The sequence below is a fragment of the Macaca fascicularis genome, chromosome X (genome assembly GCF_037993035.2).
Source record: "Macaca fascicularis isolate 582-1 chromosome X, T2T-MFA8v1.1".
Taxonomy (NCBI): domain Eukaryota; kingdom Metazoa; phylum Chordata; class Mammalia; order Primates; family Cercopithecidae; genus Macaca; species Macaca fascicularis.
Genome location: NC_088395.1, coordinates 47,532,151 through 47,551,246, shown reverse-complemented (window position 1 = coordinate 47,551,246; position 19,096 = coordinate 47,532,151). Strand labels below are relative to the sequence as shown.

The window sequence follows — 19,096 nt, the reverse complement described above, 5'->3', positions numbered from 1 at the left end:
TTTGTAAGTCTTGAGGTCTTGTAAAGCATGTCCTCCCACATTGCTTTAATTATTCAAGAGTGTCCTGGCAGGCCGAGCACAGTGACTCACGCCTGCAATCCCACTGCTTTAGGAGGCTGAGGCAGGAGGATCACTTGAGGCCAGGAGTTCTAGACCAGACTAGGCAACCTAGGGAGACCCCCATCTCTACACAATACAAAAAAAAAAAAAAAAAAACGAAGCAGGGTATGGTGGCGTACGCCTGTAGTTGAGGCTGCATTGGGCTGTGGTTGTGCCATTGCACCCTAGCCTGGGTGACAAAGTGAGACTGTGTCTCTGAAAACAAGATACAAAATAATTTTTTTTTTTTTTTTTTTTTTTTTTTTTTTTTTTGAGACGGAGTCTCGCTCTGCCGCCCAGGCTGGAGTGCAGTGGCCGGATCTCAGCTCACTGCAAGCTCCGCCTCCCGGGTTCACGCCATTCTCCTGCCTCAGCCTCCAGAGTAGCTGGGACTACAGGCGCCCGCCACCTTGCCCGGCTAGTTTTTTGTACTTTTTAGTAGAGACGGGATTTCACCGTATTAACCAGCATGGTCTCGATCTCCTGACCTCATGATCCGCCCGTCTCGGCCTCCCAAAGTGCTGGGATTACAGGCTTGAGCCACCGCGCCCGGCCTCTATTGTTATTTTTATAACATCTTTATTTCAATGCTTAATGCATGGAATTTTGGACTTTATTCTTTTGTAATATAAGCACTGAAGACCCTAATTTCCACTTTAGTTACCATTTCTTAATCCAATAAATTCTTACATGTACTGATTACATTGATATTTAGTGTATCTTCTTAGAAGATCAGTTATTTTGAACTGTATTTTTAAACTTTAAAATGATGATTTCTGAAAAGTTTCATCTTATTACTGATTTCTGACTTAAATACACTTGGTTTAGAGATGGTCTGTAAGAGATGGTTTTTGTATCTTCTCTATCTGTGTGCCCTTCCTGGGCCATCTCATCTGTTTCCCAGCTCTATATGAGAACTCCCAGATCTTACCTCTATTCTAGCCCAACATCCTATTGTATAACTCCCTGCATGTTTTATTTCAACATGGACAAAATGTAACATTATGTTTCATTCTTTGTTTCACCTTTATTTCAACATGGACAAAATGTAACATTATGTTTCATTCTCTTCCCCACTCCCTTCCTAATCTACTAGCCCCTCTCAGTATGTAACACCACCCTCTGCATGGTTGTACAAAACCAATAACTGAGAATTGCCCTAGAATTCTTTCTTTTTCTCACTCCCATAATTCAGCCTCTTTAAAACACAGTATCAACACCTTCTTTTTGTTTATTTGTTTGTTTGTTTTTGAGATGGAGTCTCACTCTGTCACCCAGGCTAGAGTACAGTGGCATGATCTCAGCTCACTGCAACCTCTGCCTCCTGAGTTCAAGTGATTCTCCTGCCTCAGCCTCCTGAGTAGCTGGGATTACAGACACCCACCATGCCTGGCTAATTTTTGTATTTTTGGTAGAGACGGGGGTTCTGCCATGTTGGCGAGGCTGGTCTCGAACTCCTGACCTCAGGTGATCTGCCTGCCTCAGCCTCCCAAAGTGCTGGGATTACAGGCGTGAACCACCACGCCCGCCAACACCTTCTTTTACTTGCCCATGACAACTACTGCCTTAAGTCCAGATTGTCTTATTCTTTCACATAAACTCTGTAGTGCATCTCCAGATCGATCTGGACTCACCCATTTCAAACATTCCTCGTGATCTATCCTTTTTTTTTTTTTTTTTTTTTTTAAGAAGGAGTCTCACTCTGTGTCACCCAGGCTGAAGTGCAGTGGTACAAACTCGGCTCACTGCAACCTCTGCCTCCGGGTTCAAGCAATTCTCCTGTCTCAGCCTCTCAAGTAGCTGGGATTACAGGTGTGTGCCACCACGACCAGCTAACTTTTGTATTTTTAGTAGAGTCGGGGCTTCACCATATTGGTCATGCTGGTCTCGAACTCCTGACCTCAGGTGATCCACCCGCCTCGGCCTCCCAAAGTGCTGAAATTACAGGAGTGAGCCACCGTGCCCAGCGTGATGCATGTTGAATACTGTTTGAAATCACACAATTACGATCATGTCTTTTCCTGCATATAAATTGCAGTCCATTCTCTATTAGAAAAAAAGACTTGTTCCTTGTTCTGATGTTAGTATATCTCTACTGGATTTTCCTCATAGTCACCTTCTCAATATACTACACAGACTCCTTTCCTTTATATGGAACTACTTGCAGTTCTCAGAATCCACCATGTATTTTTCTATTTCCCTTTCTCCATACTTTTGCTCATGCTTCTCCCTTCTAGATAACTCTCGCCCCACTGTCTCTATGAAGTCTAACCTTATACCTCCTATACTTTTCTTCCAAATTCCTAAAGCTCCCTTTGTGTCTTCTTCTGTTGGTTATCCAAGTCTTTAAGTTGCTTTATATTTTACTCAACTCTTTATCACCATTGCCTAGCACATCATCTGACACATAATCGGCCAGTATCTTGTTTTTAAGTTAGCTAGAGGACTTAAAGAGAGCTCATTTAAAATCCTCATTTTGAAAAGAGAATGAATGAATAAACTAATGAATGTAGTACACAACAAATGTCAAGATACTTGAATAAGTTTTTTTGTTTTTTGTTTTTTGTTTTTTGTTTTTGAGATGGAGTCTTGCTCTGTCGCCCAGGCTGGAGTGCAGTGGCCAGATCTCAGCTCACTGCAAGCTCCGCCTCCCGGGTTTACGCCATTCTCCTGCCTCAGCCTCCGGAGTAGCTGGGATTACAGGCGCCCGCCACCTCGCCCGGCTAGTTTTTTGTATTTTGTAGTAGAGACGGGGTTTCACAGTGTTAGCCAGGATGGTCTCGATCTCCTGACCTTGTGATCCTCCCGTCTCGGCCTCCCACAGTGCTGGGATTACAGGCTTGAGCCACCGCGCCCGGCCTGAATAAGTTTTTTAACTCTCACAAAATAAAATACAAAACTAGGTACTTAGTGAAAACCCTACATGATACATTATGGTAAAAAGCATTAAAAACAGCTTGCTATCTACCTTCTTCCATCCCCCAGTGCTGACCATGCTGCCTTGAACAGGATTGTGTCGTTACAGGCTTCAGTGTCATTTGAGGATGTGACTGTGGACTTCAGCAGGGAGGAGTGGCAGCACTTGGATCCTGCCCAGAGACGCCTGTACTGGGATGTGACACTAGAGAACTACAGCCACCTGCTCTCAGTGGGTAAGCACAGCCGCCCTATGCATCTGCTAGTGAGGGTATTTCCATTCTCAGCTGCTGAGTGCTGCCCGACACCTAAACTATGTGATGGTGTCATCCTGGATGTGTCTGGGATTCAGTTCCTTTTCACCTCTGTGATTATTACTCTGTTCCCAGTGAAATGTGTTTATTTTTCTGAAAAGTGAAGGGAAACTGTCAGTGAAAGGCCCCTGAAATCCAGTCAGCTGGACCCAATCATTTTTCATGTCCTGTTAACAGGGTACCAAGTTCCCAAGTCAGAGGCCGCCTTCAAGTTGGAGCAAGGAGAGGGGCCATGGACGCTGGCGGGGGAAGCCCCACATCAGAGCTGTTCAGGTGAGTGGGTGTGACCCAGACAGACAGGGACATGGAAGTCAGTCTCACTTTCCCTAGGAAAACCTGATGCCTTTGAAACATTCTGAAGATAACCCATCTTGAAAGTTCTAAACTTTTGGAGTCAATTGGAGATAGTTGACAATAGCCCTCAAATACCTAAATGCCGTTTCCATGTATGATCCTTGCCACATTATTGTCTTCTTTGATTGGCCTTTTGGCAAGAGAACTATCTCTAGTCTCTGTACTCTGTACCACATACCACCCTGTCTTATCTAGTACCTTTTTGTTCTTCCTACTCTACCCCTGCCCCCCATCTTAGTCTTTTCTTGTACATCCAAGTGTTTTAAAATTTCTGTTGCCCAGGCTGGAGTGCAGTGACATGATCTCGGCTCAGTGCAACCTCCACCTCCCAGGTTCAAGTGATCCTCCCACCTCAGCCTCCCAAGTAGTGGGGACTACAGGCACACGCCACCATGGCCCAGCTAATTTTTGTATTTTTTGTAGAGACATGATTTCACCAAGTTGGCCAGGCTGGTCTCGAACTCCTGGGCTCAACTGATCTGCCTGACTCGGCCTCCCAGAGTGCTGGGATTATAGGTCTTTGCTGGGATTATAGGTCTTTTAATTTTAATTTTAATTTTTATTTATTTATTTATTTATTTATTTATTTATTTATTTTGAGACGGAGTTTTGCTCTTGTTGCTCAGGCTGGAGTGCAATGGCACAATCTCGTCTCACCGCAACCTCCACCTCCCAGGTTCAAGCGATTCTCCTGCCTCAGCCTCCCTAGTAGCTGCGATTACAGGCCTGTGCCACCACGCCCGGCTAATTTTGTATTTTTAGTAGAGATGGGATTTCTCCATGTTGGTCAGGCTGGTCTCGAACTCCCAACCTCAGGTGATCTGCCCGCCTCGGCCTCCCAAAGTGCTGGGATTACAGGCATGAACCACCACGCCCAGCCAGGTCTTTTCTTTTATTCCAATTCTCCATATCCGTTCTTTATGCCTCCTCCTATGAGCAGCTGGTCTAATGTGTTTGAACCTTGAAATTGTGTGATATTCTCTTAAAGCCTGAAGTATTGGTTTATGAGTATGTATTTTTAGTATATATAAAACACATTATACTATGTTTCTCAATTCTGTTCCTTTTTTTTCCCACTCATTCCTATGGTCTCTCCATATTTTAGTATGTTTGTCTGACTTTATTCTTTAAATTGCTACATAGTATTTCACAATGTCCCCAGCACCACATCATACTTAACCACTCACCTAGTCATGGATGCTGGGCGTTGTGTCCAAGTCCCATCTAATACAAACAATTCTGCAATCAACTTCTACATAAACATTTCCTTACAGGGTGTGAGAATTTCTCAGGGATGTGTAGAGAAGAGAGGATTTGCGCCTAATCATGGAGTATCTCATCCAGAATAGGACTGAGTACCACCATATTATTCTCAGATTAGCTGCACTGTACAAGGGTTCTGGCTTCCTCAGTGTTTCTGCCTGCCTTGGCCTCCCAAAGTGCTGGGATTATAGGTGTGACCCACTGCGCCCAGCCAGCTCCATATTTTCTGCTGCCTGAATTGCAATTATTCTATTCCTGATTTGATTTGCTGATTCCATTGTTTTTACTACTTCATATTAGATGCTAATGACAGATATCTTTACCTAAAACATTCTATTTCTCTTGTCATGAGCATTATGAAACAAACCTACAATTGTTCTCCATTACCTAGTATATAACAATTAAACTCTTCTTTCAAGGAGATAAAAAAACATGGCCACATATTTCCAATTCAACTCATATCTGTATATTTTCTGTAACCTCTGCTTAACTCCATTTTTAATATTTGTTAACGTTGACCATATCTGATAGTCCTCCCTGAATCTGACTGTTTATTCTGTGCTCTATTCAGATGAGACATTTTCCACCTTGTGATCAGTTCTCACCTGTCTCACAAAATGGCTCTTAATTATTCCAGCCTATATGGCTCTTTCCTTTTTCTCATCCTCCATCGCACAAGAATTCTGAGAAAATCACAGGATTTTAGCATATAGGGTAACTGAGGCTTTTACCTCTATGTTTTCAGAAGGTCTCTGGAATTAAGAGCCTATTTCAGGCTGAGTGTGGTAGCTCACGTCTGTAAACCCAGAACTTTGGGAGGCTGAGGCAGGAGGATCACTTGAGGCCAGGAGTTCAAGACTAGCCTGGGCAACACAACAAGGTTCCATTTCTATTTAAAAAAAAAATTTTAAGAAAAAAGAGCCTGTTTCTTTTTATAGAAAAATCTATTAATTTGACAAAAAAGAATTGTATGTATTTATATAGTGCAACATGATGTTTTGAAATATGCATACATGAAGAGCCTATTTCTTATAGTATAACTCAGGGTCTTACCAAGGGAGAAACCACAGACTAATGGGAACAGAGAGTGGTTAACATAAAGATTCTTTGCAGCCGGGCATGGTGGCTCACACCTATAATCCCAGCACTTTGGGAGGACAAGGCAGGTGGATCACCTGAGGTCAAGAGTTGAAGACCAGCCTGGCCAACATGGTGAAACCCCATCTCTACTAAAAATACAAAAATTAGCTGGGTATGGTGGCCCACGCCTGTAATCCCAGTTATCGGGTGGCTGAAGCAGGAGAATCACTTGAACCCAGGAGGTCGAGGTTGCAGTGAGCCGTGGGACTGGAATAATGAGGGATTTGCTAGCAAAAAAAGAAACTCTGAAGAATAAAGGAATAGCAGATAGAAAGCACAGCAGGTTCTTCTAGGGTTGTGAGCGAGTACCCAAGGAAGAGGCTCCCTACTTCCCAGGGATGAGATTCAGACCTTGTAGGGAGGGCACAACCATGGCTTGAGACAGGTAGAATACTTGCTATGGTGCTGTCCTGGTGGAACTTGTTGGAAACCTGCCCTCTAGGATTCCCGAGAAAACTGTTGATACAGAGGTGACTCACTGGAGCTATTCCACTACAGATCATCTGAGAGTAAACTAGGGGGTGTTGGGTGCTGCTGACTGTACAGTGCTGCGGGGGCCTGCAGGAACTAGGTGCTTGGGAATCCATATGAGCTGCAGGAGCTGGGTGCTGGAGAAGTCACCCACACTGCAGGAGCCGAGCTCTAGAGAAGACCATGAGCTCTGGGTACTGGGGACACTACATGTGCATCAGGAGCCAAGTGTTGGCAAAGATGCCCACACTACATGAGCCTGGTGCTGGACAGGCTGCCTCTGCTGGATGAGCCTGTTGAGTGAGCACCCTAGAACCAGGAAGCAAGCCTCCCTCCTCCTGCAGTGTCTCTCTAGCATCTTACACTGACAAAGTTTAATATCATGCCAGCTGGCAGAAGAAAAAAATATTTAAAGAGACTGAGATCCACTTTTTAAATTTTTAATTTTTATGGGTACATAGGTATATATATTTATGGGGTACATGGGATATTTGGGGGTTTTGGAGTTTTTTATTTTTGAGAAAGAGTCTCACTCTGTCACCCGGGCTGGAGTGCAGTGGTGCAATCTCAGCTCACTGCAACCTCCACCTCCCGGGTTCAAGCGATTCTCCTGCCTCAGCCTCCTGAGTAGCTGGGATTACAGGTGCATGCCACCATGCCTGGCTAATTTTTATATTTTCAGTAGAGACGGGGTTTTGCCATGTTGGCCAGGCTGGTCTCAAACTCCTGACCTCAGGTGATCCGCCCACCTCAGCCTCGCAAAGTGCTGGAATTACAGGCATATACCACCATGCCCAGCTAATTTTTGTATCTTTAGTAGAGATGGGGTTTTTCCATGTCTCAAACTCCTGGCCTCAAGTGATCCACCCACCTCGGCCTCCCGAAGTACTGAGGATTACAGACAAGAGCCACTGCACCCAGCCTGCATGGGATATTTTGATACAGGTATACAATGTGTAATAATCACATCAGGGTAAATGGGGCCAGATCCGTTTTTGTTGAGCAGGCAAGGAAGGGTGAATTTGGAACTGAGAGGCAAAACATTGATAACCAGCACACTTATTCTTCACTTTTCTGAAGTGGAGCATGTAGAAAATATTTAGTAAATGAATTTATTGAATTTGGGGATAGAGGCAGAGGAGGAGATTTTTTCTCTTTCAGATGAAATTTTCAAGTGTCTGCTCAGAGGAATTCAAAGGAACATACATTATATTTGGAAAGGGAAGATGACTGCATGAAATGTTAACACTCTCACCCTTTGTGTATTTGTCCTTTCTGTTATAAAACTGTGCCAAACTAAGTATCAATATGAATGGTACAGTGTCTGCTTTACAAATTCATAGCAAACATAAGCACCCTAGAAGTATACCAAAATTAGAACTAATATTTAGAAAGACAATACGTTTTGGATATGCATGGAGGAACAAAACAAGAGGCTAAATATAGATGTATATCTTCCCCTACATGAAAATTCTAAGGTGAATGGGTCCAGTTCAATAAGTTAACTCTAATCCTGACGGGTCATTCAGGGACCATGTTCTAAGTCACTCCTCTGGCATCTCCTGGGGCATCGTTGTCACCTACCTGGTTAATGATGGGTCACTGTGGAGTCCAGTGGGAAGAGGGAAGAGGAAATAGAGGAGATTTGCCCACTGTCTTAAGGCTGGCCTGCAAGTAGCATATATCACTTCTGCTCGTATTCTACTGGTGAGAACGCAGTGAGGCCAGTGGATGTTAAGTCCCAGCCACATTCTATTCCTGTGAAAGATGGGGAGAATAGATCTCAGGGGAGGGCCTGCAGATTCTGCCACAGATAGCTTTTCCTTTCCTCTTTTATACTTCTTGCTATAAGCATGTATTCCTGGAACCAATAGAAACTTGCACCTGGGGCCGGCGCAGTGACTCACGCCTGTAATCCCAGCACTTTGGGAGCCCGAGGTGGGCAGATCACTTGAGGTCAGGAGTTCAAGACCAGCCTGGCCAACATTGTGAAACCCCGTCTCTACTAAAACTACAAAAATTAGCTGGGTGTGGTGGCAGGCGCCTGTAATCCCAGCTACTCGGGAGGCTGAGGCAGGAGAACCGCTTGAACCCGGGAGGCGGAGGTTGCAGTAAGCCAAGATTGCACCACTGCACTCCAGCCTGGGCTGCAGAGCGAGACTCCAGTTCAAAAAACAAAAAAAGAAAAAAAGAAACTTGCAGCTGGTTATAGAGTTGGAGTGCAGATATCTATTTACTGTTTGTCTGTGTCAGGATGGCGTGTTGCAACTGGTTTTCCTATAGATATAAAGAAATTGGTGTTTGAGGCATATAGATTTAATGTTCAAATTCACATTAAATTTGAAGAGCTCCACTCATAATGGTATAGAGGGAAAAGGAAGAAGAAGCAGGGAGTTTAGTAAAGTGGTGAAGCTGATATGTATTAAGAACATACCTTCTGAAATATTTCTTCCATGCCAGGCTTCCCCTTCACAGGCTGCAGTTTCTTCTGGTTACTCTACTCACAATCTAGGCCTCTTACATAGTGGAGCTGGACTCCGAGGGTTCAAATCCCATCTCTCCCACTTATTTAGCTATTCGATATTCAGCAAGTTGCATGACTTCTCTGTGCCTGTTTTCTCAATTGTAAAACAATTGATAATCGTAGCTACCTCATAGGGTTTAGTGAGGATTAAATGAGCTGTTTCATGTAAAGCACTTGTAACGGTCCCTGTGCATCATAAATGGTATATAGTTGTTTTGCATTTATTAAGTGTTCTATAAAAATGTTGTGTTGCTACATGATTGCTACTATATTGTTCTGTGGGCTCTTCCATTTATCTGTGTTCATCTTGTCTGAACTACATGTCCCCTGTAGCCTCTGCTAATTGTTCTTTGTGTCATTTTCATTTCTTTTTCTTTTTAGGTGAGGCTATTGAGAAAATGCAGCAACAGGGAATTCCTGGAGAAATTTTCTTCCACTGTGAGAGATTTGATCAACCCATAGGAGAAGATTCATTGTGTTCTATTTTAGAAGCACTGTGGCAAGATAATGACCAGTTAGAGCGATGTCAGGAAAACCAGAATAACCTTTTAAGTCATGTGAAAGTATTGATTAAGGAGAGGGGCTATGAACGTAAAAACATTGAAAAAATAATTCATGTGACTACCAAGTTTGTTCCTTCAATTAAAAGACTCCGTAACTGTGACACAATTTTGAAGCATACTTTAAACTTACATAATCATAGTAGAAACAGTGCAACAAAGAACCTTGGCAAGATTTTTGGAAATGGTAACAATTTCCCCCATAGCCCTTCCTCTACTAAGAATGAGAATGCTAAGACAGGAGCAAATTCCTGTGAACATGATCACTATGAAAAACATCTCAGCCACAAACAAGCTCTCACCTACCATCAGAAAATTCATCCTGAGGAGAAGCTTTATGTGTGTACTGAATGTGTAACAGGCTTCACTCAGAAGTCACATCTGTTTGAGCATCAGAGAATTCATGCTGGAGAAAAGTCCCGTGAATGTGACAAGAGCAACAAAGTCTTCCCCCAGAAACCCCAGGTTGATGCACATCTGAGTGTTTATACAGCAGAAAAACCCTATCTGTGTACTCAATGTGGAAAAGTCTTTACCTTCAAATCAAGCCTCGTTACACATCAAAAAATTCATACCGGCCAGAAACCCTACAAATGCAGTGAATGTGGAAAAGCCTTTATCCAGAGATCAGACCTCTTTAGACATCTGAGAATTCATACAGGAGAAAAACCTTATGAATGCAGTGAATGTGGAAAAGGCTTCTCCCAGAACTCAGACCTCAGTATACATCAGAAAACTCATACCGGAGAGAAACACTATGAATGCAATGAATGTGGGAAGGCTTTCACAAGAAAATCAGCACTCAGGATGCATCAGAGAATCCACACAGGAGAGAAACCTTATGTATGCGCTGACTGCGGGAAGGCCTTCATCCAGAAATCACATTTCAACACACATCAGAGAATTCACACTGGAGAAAAGCCGTATGAATGCAGCGACTGCAGGAAATCCTTCACTAAGAAGTCACAACTCCATGTGCATCAAAGAATTCACACCGGAGAGAAACCCTATATATGTACAGAATGTGGAAAGGTCTTCACTCACAGGACAAACCTCACCACACATCAGAAAACTCATACTGGGGAGAAACCCTATATGTGTGCTGAATGTGGAAAGGCTTTTACTGACCAGTCAAATCTCATTAAACACCAGAAAACTCACACTGGAGAGAAACCCTATAAGTGCAATGGCTGTGGAAAAGCCTTCATATGGAAGTCACGCCTCAAAATACATCAGAAATCTCATATTGGAGAGAGACACTATGAATGCAAGGACTGCGGGAAAGCCTTTATCCAGAAATCAACACTAAGTGTGCATCAGAGAATCCATACAGGAGAGAAACCCTACGTTTGTCCTGAATGCGGGAAGGCCTTTATCCAGAAATCACACTTCATTGCGCATCATAGAATCCATACTGGAGAGAAGCCTTATGAATGCAGCGACTGTGGGAAATGCTTCACTAAGAAGTCACAACTCCGTGTGCATCAGAAAATCCACACAGGTGAGAAGCCCAATATATGTGCTGAATGTGGGAAGGCCTTCACTGACCGATCAAATCTCATAACGCATCAGAAAATCCACACTAGGGAGAAACCCTATAAATGTGGTGACTGCGGGAAAACCTTCACCTGGAAGTCACGCCTCAATATACATCAGAAGTCTCATACTGGAGAAAGACACTATGAATGTAGTAAATGTGGGAAAGCTTTCATCCAGAAAGCCACACTAAGTATGCATCAGATAATTCACACAGGAAAGAAACCTTATGCTTGTACAGAATGTCAGAAGGCCTTTACCGACAGATCGAATCTCATTAAACACCAGAAAACGCATAGTGGAGAAAAACGCTATAAAGCCAGTGACTGAGAAAATCTTCACCTGGAAATCACAACTGGGTATGCATCAGGTATCTAATAGTAGGGACGAGGAAGGCCTGATGCTGCAATTGTTGTGCAGGGGGAAATGGATATGAGACTGAGGCTTGAGTGAACTGAGGGCAAACAGAGCCAAGTATCCTTCAGTCCACTGGAAAGACAAGTTCCTGCATCACCACAGTGTATATGCAATTCAACGCATAGGAAGAGCCTTTAGAGAAAGCATTTGAGCGATAGTCATGTTTGGTGACATGATTCATACAGACCTCTTGAGCTTCTGGAAATAGTAGAATTAAGACCCGAGGAGATGACTTGTCATCTCCTATGCTTCACTTTTTGGATAAAGAACTTTTTAAATTCAGTACTGATTAGTTCAGCATATCCGGGGACATAAAAGTACTCACTACTGGGAAACACTTTTTCAAATTTCTAGGTTGGGGAGAAGAGTTTTCATTGTCCAAACACTGGCAGGGCACTGACATCAAGGCAGGAAATCTACTTGGGAATGCAGATATCTGTTTTTGTGATCATTGGCACTTCAGTCACAGAAAAGATTCCCATGAAAAACTTTTTTCCCTTCCCTTGGGAAGTCCTCATGGTATATGTATTTTAAGTGCAACAGAATTTTTAAATTTAAAGGTATAACTTTATGAATTGGGAAATTAGGCCTAGCTCTAGCCTGTGTTACAGAAACATAGTCATTGAATGATACAGACATATAAAGGTAGTAGTTGTCTCATTATTAATCCCCTGCTGGGAGAGCAGGTGAGTCATACCCTATAAGAGGTATGCATGCCTTCTAACCTGTTTCCCCAAAGCTGTCATTTGCATAAGCTGCAGGCCATAGATTCCTTATCCCCTCAGTAACTGACCCTACAACAATGGAACTGATCCACAGCGCTCTAGATTTTCAGGCTCACCCACCAACACCCCTGCTTTCCTTGGGATTCCTGTTTGAAAAAGAATGGTTGAAAAATTAGGTTTCACTTCCTAATATTTTGTTTTTCTTCCTATTTGGTTAAGGTATATTCATTTCATTTCCTACATGCACATTAAGGGTAGTTTTGTGTAGACTGCTATGGGATAAAGTCATGTTGCATTGCAATTAGTTATTCTAAAACATAATTACAGTTTATCATAGTTGAATAACTGGAAGACTTCTCAAGAAAGATCACTGCTCTTTTTTAACACTGATATATAGACACTTTCTCATTTTCCCTTAAACTTTTTTTTACAACACTCATAAAAAGGAACTTTCTTTCTAGCATGCAATTGTATTTTTATTTTATTTTAAAATATTTTTATTCAACTGTATATAGAAAATGCATATATCATAAACATACAGCTCAATGCATTCTCAAAAATGAACATACTCAGGTCAAGAAACAGAACATGACCACACCCCAGAAGCCTTCCCCACTTTCCCTTCCGGGCAAGCCCCCAAGGGTACACACTACCTTGGCTTCTCACAGCATAGATTCATTTTGCCTGTTTTGTATTTTATATAAATTGAGCCAAACAATTATATATCATATAATTGAGCAATATACTCTTTGGCATCTGTCTTCTGTCATTCACGTTATGTATGTGAGAGTCATCCATATGTTGCATATAGTTGTAGATAATTCATTCTCATTGTCATGTTGTATCCCATTCTGTGAATATGCTGCAATATAATTTATCCATTCTACTGTTTGTAGACATTTGGGTTGTTTGCAGCTTGGGCTATTAGGAATTGTGCTGCTGTGTATTGGTGAACATATGTGTGTATTCCTGTTAGGTATGTACCTAAGTGTATCCATATGTTCAGCTATATGTTATAAAACCAGTTTTCAAGTGGTTGTACCAATGTACACTCCCAGCAACACAGTATGTGAGTTCTAGTGCTCCACATACTTGCCAACATTTGGCATTTTCCATCTTTTTTACTATAGCTATTAGTGGTGGGCATATAGTGATATGTCAGTTTTCGTTTTTCGTTTTTTTTTTTCTTGTCCTCCAAACAGATTTTCGTTTTTATTTTCTTGTCCTCCAAACCATTGTAGTATCTCCCCAGGTTAGATGAGTGATGGCTGAGACCTGAGACCTAGGCCTGTTCCTCACATGACTGTACCATTTTACATTCTATCAATGTATGAGGGTTCCGGTTTCTTCACATCCTTACCAACTCTTATTATTATCAGTCTTTTTTATTATAGCTATCCTAGTACATGTGAAGTGATATTGTGATATTAATTTACATTGCCCTAATGATTAATAATATTGATCATGTTTTATTGAGAATCTTTGATGAAGTGTCTGTTCAAATCTTTTGCCCATTATCAACCGGGTTGTTTTTTTTACTGTTGAACACTGAGAGTTTTTAAAAATATATTCTGGGTATAACTTCATTATCAGTCCATTATCCTTGCAAAGGTTTTCTCCCGGTCTCTGGATTGTCTTTTCATTCTCTTAAGAGTGTCTTTTGAAGAACACAACTGCTCATTTTGAAGAAGTCCAGTCTTTCCATTTGTTCACTTCTGGGTTGTGCTTTGAGTGCTGTATCTAAGAAATCCTTGCCTAACCAAAGATTACAGTGATTTTTTTCCTGTGTTTTCTTCCAAAGGTTTTAAGTTTTACATCCAGGTCTGGCATCTATTTTGAGTTATATGGTGTGAAATATGGATCCAAGCTCTTTTTTGTTTTTGTTTTGTTTTTGCTTATGGATATTCAAATGTTTCCACACCATTTGTTTAAAAATACCCTTTCTCAATATTTTGACTTTTGTCAAAAGTCACCTGTCCAGGCCAGACATGGTGGCTTATGCCTGTAATCCCAGTGTTTTGCAGGGCTGATGAGGGGGGAATCACTTGAGGCCAGGAGTTCAAGACCAGCCTGGGCAACATGGCAAGATCCTGTCTCTAAAAAAAATTTTTTTACATTAGCCAGGTAGTGGTGCATGCCTATAGTCCCAGCTACTCAGAAGGCTAGGGTGGGAGGATCGCTTGAGCCCAGGAGCTAGAGGCTGCAGGGAGCTATGATCCACACCACTGCACTCCAGCCTGGGTGACAGAGTGAGACCCAGTCTCTTAAAAAAGAAAAAAACAATCACTTGTCCAGAGGTAGAGCTTCTGGAATGGTAGGGTGAAGAGCTCATCAAAACCCCTCCCCCAAAAGCAACTATAAAACATTTTTTAAATGGTCAAAAATGAGCATTTTAGAACGCTGGCAATTCACCAAAAGCATGTGTCAAATTGAAAAGTGTTTATTGATGGAAAAACTACCAAACCTTGATAAGAATAGTGGGGTCTGTGGCATTTACTTGGAGCTGCTCCCGTCCTTAGCTCTGTGGGCATGGTAGCCATGAGGAATGGAAGCCTCACTGTAAATGGAGGGAGCTGACCTGACTCTGAGCTCCAGAGAAAAGCTCCATGCTTAGGGGTATTGTCAAAAACAACAACAATGTTGGTAGCAAGTAACTGGGGAAGGCCAACCTCACAACTGCCTGAGGCTGCAGCATTGTTTGGGTGAGCAGCAGACCAGACAACAAATTAAGGGGATATGGAAAATAAGACAGCAATAGTGGGAATTGATAAGCCCACGCATATGCATGAGGATGTGGAAGGCTGTGTACATGACCACAAAATATCAGGTCCCTGGATGAATGTGAGACCCTATGCAAGCTGAAATGAATGCCAGCACAGGCTTACAAGCAGCCTGAACTTAATATGTGTACTCAAACTCACACATTTACCCCCTTAGTGGAAGCCATACTGGTTTGAGGTGTATAACCACAACTTTTAAGCAATCATTGGATAAAAATAAGCTATGCAGACCCACAGGTGACCCCAAGGAAGCCAGGTATAAAAACAGAAAGAATTATTTAAAAACCAGCCAGGTGTGGCAGCTCACACCTGTAATCCCAGCACTTTGGGAGGCTGAGGCAGGCAGATCACCTGAGATCAGGAGTTCGAGACCAGCCTGGCCAACATGGTAAAACCCCATCTCTACTAAAAATACAAAATTAGCCAGGTGTGGTGGCACATGCCTGTAATTCTAGCTACATGGGTGGCTGAGGCAGGAGAATCTCTTGAACCTGGGAAGTGGAGGTTGCAGTGAGCGGAGATCATACAACTGCACTCCAGCCTGGGCAACAAGAGTGAAACTCCGTCTAAAAAAAAAAAAAAAACTAAGAGACATCAGTAGCTGCACACTGAGGGAAGAAAAAAACTACAGAATTAGTCCCCACAAGTCCCTAAACAAAAAACAACAGCAAAAATAATAACTGTGGAGGGTGGGATCATAATCCAGTATTACTAAAATATATTATCTATAGTGTCAACTTTTTAACAATTATGAGACATGCAAAACAAACTGCACACACAGAGAATTCTGGTCCATACACAGGAAAAAAAAAGTACCAGTCCACTAGAAACTGTCTCTGAGGATGTCCACATGTTGCATTTAATAGATAAAGACTTGGTGTCTTTATGTATTCAATAGCCAGGTGTGGTGGTACATGCCTGCAGTCCCAGCTAATCAGGAGGCTGAAGCAAAAAGATCGCCTGAGCCCAGGAATTAGAAACTGCAGTAAGCCATGATAGTGCCGCTGAACTCTAGCCTGGGCTACAGAGCAAGACACTGTCTCAAAAATAAAAAATAAAATAAAATATCTAACAAAAAAAAAAAAAAGAGAACAAAAAAGATATAAGAACTAAGGAAAACATCTCAAAATGGCAGATGTAAATCTAACCATATCAATAATTATACCAGAAATAAATTGACTAAATTCTCCAATCAAAAGGCAGAGGCTCTCAAATTAGGATAAAGAGAGGATCCAACCGTATGCTACCTATAAAAGCCACACTTTAGATTCAAAGTTACGAATACATTGAAAGTAAAATGATAGAAAAATATCTAACATGCAAAGAGTAACATAAATGAGCTGGAGTGGCTATACTGATTTCTGGCAAAATAGAAATTTAGTTGGAAAATGTTACTAAACACAAAAGGGTCATTTTATAATGATACAATGGTCAATTCATCAGAAAAATATATTTTTAAATTTTATATAAATGTATAAAATTTTATATAAATGTTTATTTTATTTAAAAATATATTTAATATATATTTATAAAACTGTGTGTGTGTGTGTGTGTATATATATATATATATATATATATATATATATATATATACTAGACTGATGTCCAGTCTAGTGTCCACCTTGGGCCTGTTTTCTATCTGGGACCTGAGTGTCCACATAGACCCTGGTGTCAATTTGGGACCTGGTGTGTATATATATATACACACACACCTCTAACAAAGGAGCCTCGAAACACACAGAGCAAAAATCTGACAGAAACAAAGGGAAAAATAGACAATTCAGAAATAGCAGTTGGAGAATTCAATAACCATTCTCAGGAATTAGTAGAACAACTGGAAATGAAATCATCAAGGATATAGAAGACTTGGACACCATAAACCTGATGTGACCTAGCTGACATCAATAGAACACTGCAGTCAACAACAGCAGAATACACATTATTTTCAAACACATATGGAACACACTCCAGGCATAGATCTATGCTAGACCATAAAACATGTTTCAAAAAATTTTAAAGGGCTTAAATTCTACAAAATATATTTTCTTACTATAACAACTAGAAATCGACAAGAGAATGAAATTGGGGAAACCCACAAATATTTAGAAATTAACACATTTTTGTTTTGTTTCGTTTGGTTTTTGTTTTTGTTTTTGTTTTTTGTTTTTTGTTTTTGAGACAGAGTCTCGCTCTGTCGGCCAGGCTGGAGTGCAATGGCCTGATCTCGGCTCACTGCAACCTCCGCCTCCTGGGCTCAAGCAATTCTCCTGCCTCAGCCTCCTGAGTAACTGGGATTACAGGCGCTTGCCAACACACCCGGCTTATTTTTGTAGTTTTAGTAGAGACAGGGTTTCACCATGTTGGTCAGGCTGGTCTTGAACTCCTGACCTCAGGTGATCCACCCGCCTCGGCCTCCCAAAGTGCTCGGATTACAGGCGTGAGCCAGCGGGCTCGGCCAGAATTTAACACATTTCTAAATAAGCCATGAATCAAGAATAAATCACAAAGGAAATTAGAAAGTACTGCACGAAAATGAAAACAACATACAGGAATTTATGGAATACGACTAAAGCAGTGCTTAAAGGGAAATGTATAGCTTTAAATGCCTATATTAGAAAAGGAGAGGGTGGCACGGTAGCTCCTGCCTGTAATCCCAGCCCTTTAGGAGGTCAAGGCGGGCAGATTGCTTGAGCTCAGGAGCCGGAGATGAGCCTGGGCAACAATGGCAAAACCCGTCTCTACAAAAATTAGCCAGGCGTGGTGGCACGTGCCTGTAGTCCCAGCTACTTGGGATGCTGAAGCGGAAGGATCACTAGAGTCCAGGAGGCAGAGGTTGTGCCACTGCACTCCAGCCTGGGTGACAGAGCGAGACTCTGTCTCAAAAAGAAAGAAAAGAAAAACGGAGAAAGATTTGAAACCAATAATCTAAGCTCCCACCTTAAAAATGTAGAAATGGGCCGCGCGCGGTGGCTCAAGCCTGTAATCCCAGCACTTTGGGAGGCCGAGACGGGCGGATCACGAGGTCAGGAGATCGAGACCATCCTGGCTTATACGGTGAAACCCCGTCTCTACTAAAAAATACAAAAAACTAGCCGGGCGAGGTGACGGGCGCCTGTAGTCCCAGCTACACGGGAGGCTGAGGCAGGAGAATGGCGTAAACCTGGGAGGCGGAGCTTGCAGTGAGCTGAGATCCGGCCACTGCACTCCAGCCCGGGCGACAGAGCAAGACTCCGTCTCAAAAAAAAAAAAAGAATGTAGAAATGTAGCAATCTACACTTAAAGCAAGCAGAGGTAAGGAAATGATAAAGATTTGAATGGAAATCATTGCAATGGAAAAATTTAAAAAACAATAAAGAAAATTCGTGAAACCAAAGTTGATTCTTTGAAAAGATCAAACAATTGACAAATATTTAGATGGACCAAGAAGAGAGAAGACACATCACCAAAATTAGGAGGCAAGACCACTGACCCTATGGAAAGGAAAAGGATGACAAGATAATTCTATAAAAACTTTATGCTAATGAATTAGACAACTTGGACAAAATGGACAAATTTGTAAATGTACACCAATTATCAAAACTGACTCAAGAAGTCATAGAAAATGTGGACAGATCCAGGCGTGGTGGCTCATGCCTGTAATCCCAGCACTTTGGGAGGCCGAGGTGGGCAGATCATGAGGTCAGGAAATTGAGACCATCCTGGCCAACATGGTGAAACCCCGTCTCTACTAAAAACACAAAAATTAGCCGGGCGTGGTGGCAGGCGCCTGTAATCCCCGCTACTCGGGAGGCTGAGGCAGGAGAATCGCTTAAATCCAGGAGGCAGAGGTTGCAGTGAGCCGAGATCTCGCCACTGCACACCAGCCTAGCAACAGAGGGAGACTCCGTCTCAGGAAAAAAAAGAAAAGGAAAAAGAAATAGAAAAGAAAGAAAGAAAATATGAAAAGAGTTGTAATAAGTAAGTTAAAATCTGTTCACACAAGAAAAACCCAAAGCCA

General features: G+C 42.1%; 1 protein-coding gene across 23 annotated transcripts in view; it reads left to right on the top strand.

Annotated features, from left to right (window-relative positions):
* The window catches only part of ZNF41 (zinc finger protein 41), a 42,187-nt gene extending 28,182 nt beyond the window's left edge, over positions 1-14,005 (top strand). For 9 of the 23 annotated variants that reach the window (XM_074029955.1, XM_074029950.1, XM_065538527.1 and 6 more), the window contains 3 exons: positions 3,109-3,251; positions 3,507-3,602; positions 9,463-13,905. In XM_074029955.1, coding sequence (XP_073886056.1) covers positions 9,480-11,507 — 2,028 coding nt within the window. In that variant the 5' untranslated portion in view covers positions 3,109-3,251; positions 3,507-3,602; positions 9,463-9,479 and the 3' untranslated portion in view covers positions 11,508-13,905. Of the gene's footprint in view, positions 1-3,084; positions 3,252-3,506; positions 3,603-9,462 lie in introns of all 23 variants that reach the window. The other 14 variants (XM_045383553.2, XM_015443715.3, XM_074029956.1 and 11 more) reach the window with 3 other exon arrangements.
* The last annotated feature ends 5,091 nt before the right edge of the window (positions 14,006-19,096 follow it).